The 15,195-nt window shown below is 32.1% G+C and overlaps 1 protein-coding gene across 1 annotated transcript; it reads right to left on the bottom strand.

Annotated features, from left to right (window-relative positions):
* Positions 1–12,206: 12,206 nt before the first annotated feature.
* On the bottom strand, positions 12,207–14,862 carry LOC132731414 (uncharacterized; the record flags this gene model as incomplete). Its single annotated transcript, XM_060717596.1, is given in 2 exon segments — positions 12,207–13,118; positions 14,695–14,862. Coding segments are annotated over 2 exon segments (263 nt in total), but the record flags the coding sequence as incomplete, so codon positions are not given.
* Positions 14,863–15,195: the final 333 nt, after the last annotated feature.

The raw sequence follows: 15,195 nt of genomic DNA, 5'->3' as shown, positions 1-15,195 counted from the left end.
TGGAGGAGCACGTGATCTGTTAACCGTACATGATTGGTTAATTGACCTATTCGAAAACCTAGCTAAATACCGTTTCCCGGTACGTTACGGATTTACCTGTAGATAATCATTGTATGGTCTCAACCCGGTACGGAATTAGACCGAACCCATTGTAGTCTAGAAAGTAGTTCTTTAAAATTTTGAAATGGCCCAATTTAAGTCATCTCTAGTTAGATTAGTCATAATTAAAGTGTATTTATTGCATGTGTGTAGTTTTTGTGTGTTATATGATGACTTTAAAAGTTGTTTTTTGTGTATCCTCCAGGAACTCATTTGTTGGTGGAAGGATTAAAGATGTACTACCCACCAGCTGTCAGGAGTTTTTAAAGTGGTGAATTTAAACAGTGTCACAACAGAATGAAGATTTCTGAAAAAAGTAGATGGCTAACCTATTATATTTTCGGCCTCATTGGACTTAGAAAGTGTTAATGTTTAAAATTGCAGACAGTATATAATTCATCAAGAACAGTGGAATCCAGAATTAAGCCTCAAATTTGACTGATTTACTATAGAACAAATAGTACGAAAATTCACCGGGCCGAGTCCTGTATACACACCGGTCTCTCGACACAATGCTAGGGAATTAGTCCGAATTACACCTAATTAAGAGCGTAACACTATTACGTGATATGTCTTATTTTCTATTATTATTTTACCGTTTAAGTTGGAAAAACTTGCATGTTGTGTTTGAAAATTATCAATGTTTCTTTTATATCTATCTGAAATTTTACAAACAATAAATTGTTTTAGTGAAAATCCACAGAATTAAAACATTCGTTTGTGGCATCTGCCATAATAGATAGATATATTTTCTGCGTAAACTTGTGTGTTTACTTTATTTTATTTTTTTGCACGGAATTATTCATACAATGGTATTTAATCATTTTCTTAAACAGAAATATTGTTTTATTTTCGACAAAGACCAAAGATCTTCTTCTATTGATCGATTATTGTCAACTATATTCCTGATACAAACATTAATTTATCCCCCACCCCCAAACAATGTCGAAAATAGTTAAATGAAATATCTTGATATCATTAAAAATGTTCCCCGCAGGAAACCATTTTACTTGTTGTATTTTGTATCAAGGACACTTTCTATACTTTTCGATTCCCCCGACTGAATTGCGATGAAGTTGTTGGCAGCCATCGCAGCACCTTCATGGTTAAGGTGCTTATTATGGTCTCTAAGAATTCGTGGTGCATTTGAAAAGTCAGTCAAAGGGGACTTCACAAGAACCTTTCCTCGAGGATCACTCCCCACGAAAAGCGAACACGGAGCACAGAAAAGCCCATTCTCCTTTACCGAATATCGTAGCCAGTTGTAGGTGGTAAACCACGACATTTGTGCCTTACGAGCCTTGTCTCCACTCCATCTGAAACTGAAAGAAGGATAATTAGAATCTAGAAAATTATGTCAATTGATATTATATTTTCGTATTTTATAATGAAATGTGCAACTATTAAGGCTGTAAACGAATTTCGCGTGTGATTTCTTCAGCCATTCTAGTACAACGTATACATTTCGGTGAATTGCACGCTTTTTATTTCGTGAGGTATACATCGTTTCAACTTAAAATGGACCGTTTCTATGAATAGCTTCAACGTTTTATATCAGTTCTATTATAGAACTAGTTAAAAATAAAATAGAATAATATTTGATGTAATTTGATAGACAAAAATACATTTGAATATGATTTAATAACAAATTGCATTGTTTTACCTACTTTAAATTTCATGATCTGCATAAACTTACCTCAATTTAAATGCATACATCGGGCCAATCTGTCTTTTAGGTGACAACGGAGTCAATTATAACTAAAATACCTAAAATGAGATTTTTTCCAAGTAGATTTATTAACCTTTTCTGAATACATTCGTGATTTAATTTTGGAAGCAGATAGTCTTGAAACTATGTTTTTTAACGTTTAAAACGATACTTTACCATTTTTATCCGCTATCCGCGTAGCCTGTCAATTAGCGATAACGCGCCGCCCCCTATTGAGGCACCAATGAGGGAAATCGGTAGTTCCCTATATCCAGGAATTACCGGTTCATTTGTTATTAGTCGATATTACTCGTAATACATGTATCATATAAATACTGAACATCTTTTATGAATATTTCAAAATTGTATCGTCTACCATTTAAGTAGCCATTTTTTAAATTAAGTAATTGTCGGCCGAGATGAAACAAATAATTTAGCATAGCAGTAAATCGCACTACCATGGGGATGGTTAAAACAATGTACCTGCCTTTATCCATAATGTTTGAAATTTATTTATCCCGTAATCTGATAGACATTATATTGAGTTTATGAACTTAAGTACGTATTCAAGAGCTTGCTTTGCATGCAACCTCGTTTTTTCTAACAATGTCAAAAGAAACAGACAACATTTTTATGTGAACGCCTATATATGACAGGTGGTCAGGTGTCCTTTACAAATTTCTAAAAATTTTATTACGATAGACTTCGGATGATTAATTTTTTATGAATCAATGAAAATATATTTTCAGTGAACGGTTTGAATATATTGTTCACTAGTAAATCGAACACAATTTATTGAATGTCCCAGAAGAATCTGAATCTATGTATGCCGAGCATAGATAAAGTTCGGAATAATAAAAGTCAAGAACGTCAGATCATATTGATCGAGAAATACCATTTATTTCTATTAAATTATGTCAAGCATTTATTTTATATGAACTGATCGGACAAAAATATACAATATCTCGTTCTTATTTGTACAATGTACCATGCACGGACTTTAAAAGTCTGTCAGGAGCACAGTTTTTCGTTATTATAATTTATATTTTAACGGAATTTCATACACGAATACACAGGCAGAGTGACACTGATATAATATTATAATAATAATGATGATGATGCTAGATAATGATAACATCAAAATAGAAACAATATGATTACCCGATAGCAGCATGAACGCAAAAGTGTGTTTCATTTTATCCCACTGAGTGCCTCAAATTTTACCGATAGTCACGTGACATGTGCGACAGATACCAGACGGACAGTAAATCACTTTAAGATTTGAAGAAATTCTGCTATAAAATGATATTTATCAGCTGATCTTTAATTGGTCACATGTCACTGGGACATAAAAGTTGTTAGAGTATGTGTTACCGCATCGTTTCACCCCCTTTGGTGTGATATTCGCGTGTTATACAATAAGGGTCTGAGAGAGAACAACCGATTTATGACACTTCGTTTAATGCGCGTCGGACAAACTTTGAATCGGCATAACTTTTTAAATAAACAAGCAAATTACAAGCGGTTTAAAGCACATGATAGGCAATTTAATTACCGAGGGAACCGTGAGGGAACCGAGGGATTTTTGTTTGCTCAATCAGCGACTTTATTATCTTTAATTACGTAATATGTATGGTGAAAAAAGTCGCATAAATTGTTTGACGTTACGTAATAATTTTTTGAGAAAAGATAGAAAAAATCTGAGACACGGTTCCCTAGATATTATAAATTTTTTATATTCCAAGAGTTTATTGACAAAAAAAAATGACGTTGATATGACGATTTATAAAATTATAGAATATTTTATCAAAATCAATAATTTACAAAGGCATTTTTTCAAATATGATATTTTTCATGAAGATCAAAGACATTTAATGCACAAAATTTAAATATATTTAAATGAATACAGTTATTACTAAAATAAGTTGGTTTAAATGACTTTTATGGTAGTAGGTACGGAAAGTGTCCGTTGTCGCCTTAATAAAGTGACTTCCTGTTTATCGTTTAAAACGGTGCAGTTGAAAATATCAACATAAGGAGGCTCATGTTCCTCGGACGTTTTACATGGGGACGCCATTTGAATGTTCCCGCTAGTATAACTTCTTATGTAAACAACATTCGGAATACGATAGGATTCTACGATAAGATACCAAAAAATCAATACGCATAACACTGTCTTACCTAAAATAGTACTAAGTCTAGCTGTTCTACACTTGCAACAAAAATACCGATCGCTTAATAACAAAATAATTTTTGTCAGCAAATCCGCTTTTCTCCGTCAAAACTCACGGCGATGCCTAAAACGGGTTAGAGTACTGATTTTGACAACTGTTTTCAACTTTTGATTTTTTTAAAATTCATTTCGTTTAGTACGCCTACGGCGTGGCTACGCTACTGATCACATAATGACGTATTTGGGGGGAGCTATTCAAATATCAAATTTCAAATTTACATGTGGTGAGTCTGCGTTAGAAACTGTTAACCAATACATGTATCTAGGTCTATTGTTGAACGAATATTTGGATTACAATATCACTGCTAAACATGTAGCTCAAAGTGCAAGTCGCGCTCTTGGTCTCCTTATAGCAAAATTTAAAAATTCAGGGGGTTTGCATTTTAATGTTTATACGAAATTGTATTATACATGTGTTGTACCTGTTATAACATATGGAGCTTCTATTTGGGGTACAAAATCTTATAGTTGTATTAATAGTATTCATAACAGAGCTATGAGGTATTTCCTAGGCACGGGTAAATACACACCAAATGCTGCTGTATATGGTGAAACAGGTTGGAATCCAATTATTGTTGAGCAATGGAAAGCAGTGGGTAACCACTGGCACAGAACTCTTTGTCTTAGAGAAAGTAGAATGAATAAGAAAATTTTCAACTGGGCTTTTAACAAAAAGGGAAAAAATTGTAAAAACTGGTGCTATATTGTTGAAAACTTTTTATTGTCATTAGGACTTGATGTTTATCAATATGTTCATTTCCCGTTTAATCGCAAAAGTATGGTTGATGATTTAACTAAAGCTTTGGTTGATGTTCATATCGCTCAGTGGACAGCGGATATTTCCAGGGAAAACAGTAGCAATGGTTCCGGGAGAAATAAACTTCGTACATACAGGCATTTCAAAAAAGAGTATGTTACAGAGAAATATTGTCGTTTATTAATTCCTGTTTCTAACAGGTCAGCTTTGGCTAAATTCCGTTGCGGGGTTGCACCTATCCGTCTTGAAACTGGTCGATATGAACACTTACCCGAACATGAAAGGATATGTCCACTTTGTCTAAATGGTATTGAAAATGAAATGCATGTAATAATGGAATGTTCTATGTATGACAACTTTAGGAAACCATTGTTAGATTATGCCAACTATACTTGTGACTTATTTACTACAATGTCAAAACATGAAAAGTTTATGTACTTATTTGCCCACCAGGACACTCATATGATAAGACTGCTCGCAAAAACCTGCTGTGAGATTCTTAAATATAGAAACAACTTGATATATAGTAAGAATACTAATTAAATTGTAACATACCACTATTGTTTAACTATACAATAGCACAACTCTAACAAGTCTTTAATGGTTTTATTTGTTAATACAAGTACAATTTAAAGATGTTTATAAGCTAACTGGAAATTATTATTTTTAAAGAAGTAACATCTTGTAATTAGGACTAAATACATCATAAGTACAAAATTTTAACTGTTTCATATGGTTTTAAGTAATAAGTTTTTTACAAGCTTCATTTTACAATATATATAAATTATTTTTTACAGGCACTCTGAAAAAAAAAAAAAAAAACTTTTTTATCCTTTAAGCCACTTTGTACTTGATTCTAGTAGCAAGTAGATTTCTTTTATGTGTAAATGATTGTCTTGTCTCTTATAATTCTTATATAGAATGGCTGTGTACATGTATTATGATATTTTATGTTTGTAATATGTTATATGTACATAGATGAGACACAAATAAACAAATATATAGTCTGGATAAACAGGTGCGGTTTATTTGAAATCGTACCATATAGCTCCCTCGGCGTACGGTATTCTGGTTCCCGGCATCTAACATGTACTAGTAATGCGTAGCGAAAGGGGAAGGAACTCCAAACTAGGCGTACGGTACAAAATGATTCAGTTTTGATTTTGGAAATATTTCTTTTCCAAAGTTATGAAGAAGACATACTTTATAAATTGTTAAAAGCAAATTAAGTCAATACATTTATTTTGTGCCAATATTTTGTCATTTTACAGCCCCTGTGTGTGCTAGTTGGATAACATTTCAATTGTTTAGATTTTTCCTAAACACAACACTGATAAACATATATAACTTAAAGTTTAAAAATAAAATCATATTAATCACACCATTATTGCATTAAAATAAAAATTGTACAGTCATGTATTTTTCAAAATAAAACTGTCACCTATTGTATATACATGTAAATCAATATATAGACATGTCATACTGTGTAAATATATGCATGGTATCATATACATGTATATTAGTTGTTACAGGTATTTCATAACCACAATTAGTATTGTATATCTACGTCTGTTTGTTGTTGTGGCATTTCTAAATCAAAACAACGGGTAAGTTGAAAATTAAGTTTAAGATCATGATCTAGAATTCTGAACACAATAAAAGCAGGATAAATAGGCGCGGTCTAAGTTTTTCTAGAATTTCTATGTGTAGTTTTAATTAATACATGTTAGTTTATGTCAACAAAAAGAAATTTGTTTTAATTTTCAAATTAAATCACAAATTCATAATCATAAAGACAATTTACTGCTGAAGTACAAAAAGAACAGGGTATATCCTTGTTGTACTATCTACCGGAAATGCAAGCCTTATTAGGCCCACCATTATATAATACAGAAACAATCTGGGATGAAATAGTTATTTACTATAGAAGCTACCATTTTTCATAATAATAACAATTATCCAAAAGAAATTTTTACTATACAACAAAAAGAAAGTAAATAACCTCATATGAGTGGCAGCCATCTTCGTTTTAAGTACTTGAGTGCTTTAAATCGTTAGCAATACTACTGGTTTTAATACGTAAAATCACATTTATGTATATAGGGTTATTTAAACTTTGATTTAAAAAAATGCTATATTTTGTATGAAATTTATGTGGAAAACACATGCACACAAAAGAATTTTTTAATGTACTAGTATTATTTTTAATATCTGGACATTCCCGGTACAAAGTACCTCCCGGTATAAAGTAGGATACCACGTTTATTGTTGGAGGAGGGGACAGTATAAATCGATACTGGTAATTAAATTTTTATAGTGAAATTTTATTAGAAAACACGGAAATACATTGAAATTTGAATTTTGTTCACGATTCATAAAACATATGTCAATTTAGCCTGTTTATATGGCAGATATTGTATATATTAACAAAGGCGATTTGAACAAGGCACGGATTTTATTCAGTTCGTTGTCTGCAATACTGTGGTCACGTGACTTCGACGGAAGTAAACCGCACCAGAATAAAATCAATCTCCACGCAGTGATCTCCCCTTAATTCTTCGGCGTAGATCTCTGCCACCAAGGTCCCGATATATCAGAATTTCTGATATACTATATTTTTTCAAAAATTGTTTTATCTACTGCTTTTATCTATTAGATAAGTTCTTTCTCATTTATTTAACAATGTTTATGAATAAATAAATAAATAATATGAATATTTAGAAATAATTTTAAAAATTATGAGAATATTTTGTACGAGACAATATTTCGATATTTTATATTTTTTAGCTTTCGAATTTATTATTCGTTGTTTTGTATACCTTTGATAATTTTTTGATAAACTATATCGAACGTAGGCACTAAAAGTTAAAAATAAAACAGAAAGAGAAAAATGACGTTAGATTTTCTATGTAACGGTCGATATTTACATTTGAATTTCGACGTTACGTCATGTGACTTTCATCATCATGTGACGTCTTTGAAGGCAGTGATTACAATTCTGCCAAGGGAGGTAATCACTGTGAGGAGTTTGGAATAAAATAAGGGGGCAGGGGACATATTCGAATGATGGCCCCGGTCAAATTTTTTAATAACTCAGACATGGTGTTTTGAAGGTACTGATAACTTCTGATATTTCTCTGTCATTGTAATTCTTTCTTGTTTGTGTGTAGGAAATGAGAAGTATTTTTGTGTTTTCATCCGAAACTAAGCATTTTGGTAGCTTTATATGTATATCTGACTCTCCGAATGGAGGTGAAAAAGTTAAAAATCAAGCTTTGACAGTTGGCGCCAAACAAGTAAGAAATTTCAGATAAATTTTGTGAAAAATCTAAACGTATGACAGACACTTTTTTGGTCATTTCTGAAAATGCCATAGCTTGCACTGCGTGTTACTGATATTTTTAAAGGAATCGGGCGGATTCTGGAGTATGGTGCACCTTCATGAAGATTGCCCATATTGGTATATTAATTTTAGGTGTGATTTTGGCTGGGTGGGGGTAAATATAAATTGCTGTCAGTCATTTTTTGAAGGAGCAATGCATGCAAACTATTATTTTCTTCAATGTATGTCATATATCATTGAATAATGCTGTGCAACTGGTTATCTGCCTGTGAAACAGATTTTGAAATATTTGGAATTGTGTTTCTGGTCACACTGAAATACAAAATTGTTCATTTTTAGGTCCCCTGCCCCCTAAGAAGTAATGTAAATAAACGAACCGGTGACCTAAATCGAATATTCTATGAAATATTTTCAGATATTCATACAGCAATACTAGTTTACGCCGAGCAGAGGTATACGCCGAGCAGAGGTCCACTCACTCTGCGCAAAACATTGCTTTTATTTATATTAAATTATCCATTCGGAACTGCCTCGGCTATTATCTACAATATTAACCTCGGAAACAATACGGATTGAAAGTAGTTCTACCACGTGGTTTCAGATGTAAACAGAAAAAGAGATAATGTAAAACGAATGTATATATTTGACATCTAATGCCTGTTCCGGTACTCTTTTGCTTGAAAATTTGTCTGACAACAATTTGTAATTTAAATATGCCCACTGATGTTCAATTTTAAACAAATCCGACGAAATGTCAACAGGTTGGTTTTTTGTACTTTCGGTTTCTACAACTTTAATAATAAATATATAAATAATGAATTGTTTGCTTTTGTACCTATGATATCACTTATTTTAGGTGAACGTTTACTACATATATTGGAAATAAACTTGTAAAAAACTCCCAGCATTAAATTACTATTTGTTTACATGTTTAGTTTCTTAGCGTAGGTTAGACCGAAATACCGCATCCGTTCTGTGTATTCATACTATTGTGTTCGAGGTCCTTATCCGAAGACTGACGGAAAGGGCCGAGTAGTTGCGATTGTTAAATTATCATTCCATATTTATCTACCTAATGCACTACCTCCGCGTTGAAAGGTATTAAAATAGGTTAGAATTAATGTCAACTAAGGGGCATGGGTTCAAACCCCAAGAAGAGTCAATTTTTTTCTTTCTTTCTTTTTTTTATATTTATAAGTATATGTCTCAACTCCCTTTTGGGAAGAAAAAAATGTTGAATTTTAATAATATAATTATTATACGTATTTATTGATTTATTATTAAATCTTACAAATGCCAAATTTAATGACAAATATTGTACCTGAATTTTTCAAAGTATAGTAAAATCAAAACAACACGGTAAAAGTATTTTATATTTGACAATATTGACCAGTATACTTTTAAGAAAATATAGACAAACTTTGAAAACAGCCCCTCACTTTTGGTAAATATAAAGGATATTTTGAATAAGTCCAAGTATGAAAATGGTCAGGTAACATTTTTGTACTCATTTAAAACATTTTGAGTACAAACTAAGTCTATCATTTGCTTGCGTGGTTTGTTAGCTAAATGCTATTACTTGTTTCTTAACAAAGATCAACAGGAAAACATTTTGTCATGATGATGATATTAAAGAGTCCTTCAAATAGCAAAGCTTTAGATCAGAAACATTTCCATAACTGGTAAACCGTACGTAAACTTTATTTAAATTATGTTTAAATTTTGCTTACATGTGTAATTTAAGGTATATAACAGACATATGGCGTCAATTTTACAGTTCCTAATAAATTTTGTGTTTATTATATACAGCTTTCCGACTTTATAAATAAAATCAACTTGAATAATGGAAAGCATTCAAGGTCTTTATTGTGTGATGTACCTCACCTGATTTTTTTCACAGATACTTTCACAGGCCTTTAAAATCCAAATAAAATGTATATTTGTCAATCCCTGCACATGTACTGCTCACACACATATATATATATAAAAAACATATTTCAACGTCTATAGACCTTTTTACGACGCGATCCGTTGCTATGAAAAAATGACCCAATTTGCGAAGGGCAAAAAGAGTTGTAGAAATTCATAGAAAATTCCGAGTTAGTTTAAGGTAAAAATTAGAAAATCATATAAAATGCTTTTGAAGGGACTCCACTGAGGTTTTTTGACGTGATGGAATTGAAAATACTTTTTCTGATAAATGTACCATTTGATGTAGGTTTAGACCACTAATCTTTGTACAAAATTTCAGATCAATCGCGCCCTTCGTTTTTCCAGAATAAAAAATCAAATTGTAAAAAAATGACACAAAGTGAAAAGTGTTTAAACACTTTTCACTCAAATCGGGCTTAGAAAAGCATAAAAATACAATTTTCAAATTATTTCAAAGTAAATTTCTTAACTATATTTGCATATATTTCTGTTTAAAGTGCCTCATCCCTGATTTTGATGTGCGGTCTTTCCTGTACTAGCTTTGAATTCTGTGTCAATTCCCGATGATTGCGGTTGATACGGGTTTGAAATCCCCTGTCCGTTACTATTCCCTTGTCCGCTTCTAAGCTGCATGCAACGATGTAGAGGTGCATTAGACCGTCCATTGTTTCCTCTCGTCCTCCTATGACAAACGCATCCACGGGGCAGAGCAATGAAGATATATTCTTTCTTTAAATTTGTTTGGTCGCGAAAATGACTGAGACAGTTCCACTTGAAACTCGCGTTTTTATCTTGCGAACAGCTGATAACTTAAACCCGAACTAATGCTGGATAGATAGGGCATAAACGGAATGCAGTATAATACATGTATAAGCAAACAAGCTGATATAGACCGACCATAGAAATGACAGTTCAAAACGGTGCAGCAGAAGATTATGTCATGCAAGTAAATTGAATTAGTTTAATGATATCATGCAAGTATTTCAAACTTTAAACTATTAAACTACCCAAGTTATTCATTGAAATGTACGAAATAATTGCTATCGTTACGTCTAACTTGAATGTCGGATTCTGCCTAAGACTGTCCAGAACAAAAGGTAGTTCAACGATGGATGCTATTTTTGCTTTAGTTCAGCACTTTCTTAACTACAATAAAGGTTTAATCGGTTTAAAAAATACTTTGATTCATTTTACAGAATTTTTTTTAACTTTAAACGTTATAACTCTGGTGTACAAATAAAAGTTCTTAAAATTATTATAAACACGTACGACGTAGAAAAAAACTGTTAAATTAAATGATATAATAAAAAAGATCTTTGTGATATTTCATTATTCCTAATGGAAGCCTTCTCACCTAGAAGAGATATCAACATGATTGAGAGGTGAATATCATTTAAGTTTAAAGTTTAATTTCACTCTCAACACATTTATGCTTATAGAGGATATACTATATTTAAGTCTTTAATAAAAGTATTCTGTTCTATAACTATATAAAATAAACTTTTTTTAGTTATCCGTTTTCGCAGCTAGCAGAATTATATTATTCGAGCCTTGTAAAGTAGCATACTAGAATTTGACATGTATATTTAAATGTATGTAGTAGGGAAAGTGTGTACATACTAGATATGTTAATTTTAAATATGAAACCATTTATTTCAGATGTTTGGAGATGGCATGATGCATCTTCAATATATGTCTCTATCAGTATTTGTATTGCTTGTCTTGTCACATAGGACAGAACATGAATCGTTTTATAAAATATTTTAAGCTGCATGCCTCCAGGTGAGCCAAAATATTTCAAGAAAATCAAACTTGCGAAAAATTTACTATCGATATTTAGAAAGGTTAAAGGACTCAAGAATGATGTAAAAATTTACTTGCTACTGCGATTAATGATTGATTTTGCAGTTTTTACCACCATATTTGTTTCTGCGTGACTAATGCAGTAAGAGCTATGTTTCATATTTTGACAATTTGCATGGATTGCAGATGTATAAATTACTTTCCTTGTTCACTTCACAATACTTAACTTTTAAATTCATTTTCAAAAACTTAATGAAAATTATCATGAATCTAAAGGCATGCTGGCTGCCTTAAAGGAAAACAAGATATTGACATAATCAAACTACTGACATTTGTTCAAAGATATAATAGTTTATTTATTTGAAAAGAAAATACAAATCAGAAGAAAACAACGATAAAAGCATGTAATTATATATGTGTTTTACCAATAGGCTAGTGGCATATAAATGTTTATATTAGTTCTATCAATGTACTTAGATATTTTACTTTCACTTTTTTGTCAATATCAAAGACTTTTAAAGTATTTAAAAACAGAATTTTTCTACTTAATATAACCCATTAACTGACAATACATTCGGTTAAATATAAATGTAGTTTTTAAAATTTTCTTAACTATAACCTTTTCTATAATAGCAACATTACAATATTACAATTTGTTTTGCAGAGCAGGATAATAGTGAGAACAATCACAGGGGTGAGGTGAACATATATAAGATACAACTAAATATATGAGATACAAAGGCAAATAAGGCATTTTGTGTATTCATCTTCTTTAAAAAACGTGCAGATTATGATATGTTTAGCAAAGAAATAATCTATAATGATAACAATTAATCATAATTAAATAGCAATTTAGTGAAGCTGTCAACGTAAATCTGACAATAATGGCCTTTTGTGTAATAGACAATTTTTCTTTCTTTCTATAAATCTTACAATTTCTACGTAAATCAAACGAAAATATTTGTCTTTTACACTGGCGATGAGTTTTATGCTGTGAAAATGTTACTCAGATATTGCCCGAGACAAGAAAACCTCTTGGTTTGCATGTCATATCAATCTAAAACTAAATTTAGAATATGTTAGAAAACAAATGTCTTGGAACTATATTCATGGTTGCGATAATAATATCAACAAAAAAAAAACAAAATCTAATTAGCTATCTTTATGATCAGACAAAGCACAAAAGTCACTATAATCGGAAATCCGCTGTGTTTCGTTGCACTGTTGACACCTGGAGACTTCCCTGAAATTATACAAGTTAATCTTTTTTTTGTATAAATAACAAGGTTTATTTTTTACTTTCGTGTTGTTGTCAGAAAGGTATCACACTCGTAATATATTTACTATAATATGTTTAAAACTTCATTGTATTCACTCCCTTGCAACTTTACTGTGCAGGGATATAAATAATGAACATGGCTATAAATGAAAATTGTATGTCGGTTTAAACGCAGAAATTTGAGAAACGATCTACATAACAGCAGTAGACCAAATTTCAAACTATACATAAACAACATCACTAAGAAGGTATTGCATGATAATATTATGCTTTAGTAACAACATTAACATATACACGTCCTATATAGATCTGATACTTGTTTCGAAACAGAAGATATATCAAAACAATAATCAATAGGACACGGGTGTCCCTGAAATATGAAAGTAACCCGTTTAAATATATATATACCATACAAATCAAACATTTTGATATTCAAGAAAACGATTATAACTGAAGACTAAGTTTTATGAAAGTATTTTCCTTGGCGTATGACACACGGCCTCAATGTGGCCCAGTAATTTGTGAATCCAAAAAGTAACAATAGGGATAAAAAGGAAAGATGCTTTGACTTCTGAGCCCCAAAAATAACCTTGACCATGAAAATTTTGTCATGAGTCTTGTACGCGACAGATCGCCTGACAGTGGTTAAGACATATTTATGCGACTTATTTTCCCCAAGCCCTTTATAAACGGCAAAGTTATTCGCAGGATTTGTCCTTTGACCTCCACAATATGACATTGACTTTGAATATGCGTGTCTGCCTTTTGCGCACAGCACATTGTAATTTTATCGTATTCATGTATAGTATTTTTTTGAAATCTCATCTTGCATGCAGAAACACTGGATGAGACACACATTGCAGTTAGCTGCTCGTCAACTCGCCGACAAAGTTAAACCACTGACTGTCACCTTTGAACTTGACACATTGGTCTCCCGCGAGTCACGCGATAAAGTGTACAAGTTAAAAAAGAAATACTATCATTTATAAAAAAGTTATGGACCGAACATAAACTCTAACAGCACTTAAGACTTTATGACAAATAAAGTTATTTCCCTTGCTGTGTACGTTACCTTTAAGCCTTGGATCTGTGTTAAGCGTGCAACGCATCATTATCTTATGATAACCAAGTGTAACAGTTTATTCTTAATAACTATCATGCATGCAGAAGTTAGTGCCGGGATACGAACCCTTACAACACTTCAGACATTATGAAAAATACACTTAGTTAAAGCTTGTGCTGCATAAGCTATGGACCTAAACTCTAACACCACTTCAGAATACATGCAAAACACAAGCACACTAAGTTCAATAACCAGCTTTAACCTTCATCTTAAAGCATGTGTCGTGACCATGTGTGCCAATTAAATACCATCATGTCTGCAGAAGCTATGGACCTGATACCAAGACGCATGAGCAAAGACAAGGGTAACACTATATGTCCCCATCCAATTTATGGTGGGTGCATAAAGAACGCACACACACACGCGCACGCGCACACACGGGCGCACACACACAGCATGTAATCATTGATTCCTTACCATTATATAGAAAACTTCTGCATGTTGGAAATCCTTCAGGAGGGCTTGCTTTTGACTCCCCTTCATCAATGACCATTCCCATACCATTTGTATTGTGCAGGTCAATATGACAATGTAGAAACCACATTCCGGGATTATCCGATCTAAATCGAATAACAACGTAACCACCTGCAGAAGACCAAATGACGCATATTTCTCACGATATCAAGGTTTATTTAATATGTCTTTAATCAAAATATATATGTCAAATTCGTGTAACAAAGATGTACACGCACTTCGTAGTTTATGAATGTGCCGTCAAGGCATGGGAGAGCTATATGACTGATAGATTTATGCGACATACATATTGTTTTAATCAAAGCCTTCAAATAAAAATAAACTTTGAACTATTAGTTACAATCAGAATGAAGTTAGCTTTGAAATTACATAAAAAACATTTAAATTTGAAAATTATCGTTTTTTATATCAATCCTATAAAAAAGAGGCCAAATGAATATAGAA

The sequence above is a fragment of the Ruditapes philippinarum genome, unplaced genomic scaffold, assembly GCF_026571515.1.
Source record: "Ruditapes philippinarum isolate M1 unplaced genomic scaffold, ASM2657151v2 ctg5722_1_1_1_1, whole genome shotgun sequence".
Classification (NCBI taxonomy): Eukaryota; Metazoa; Mollusca; class Bivalvia; order Venerida; family Veneridae; genus Ruditapes; species Ruditapes philippinarum.
Note: the sequence above shows the minus strand (reverse complement) of the source record. Positions and strands in the feature narration are given on the sequence as shown.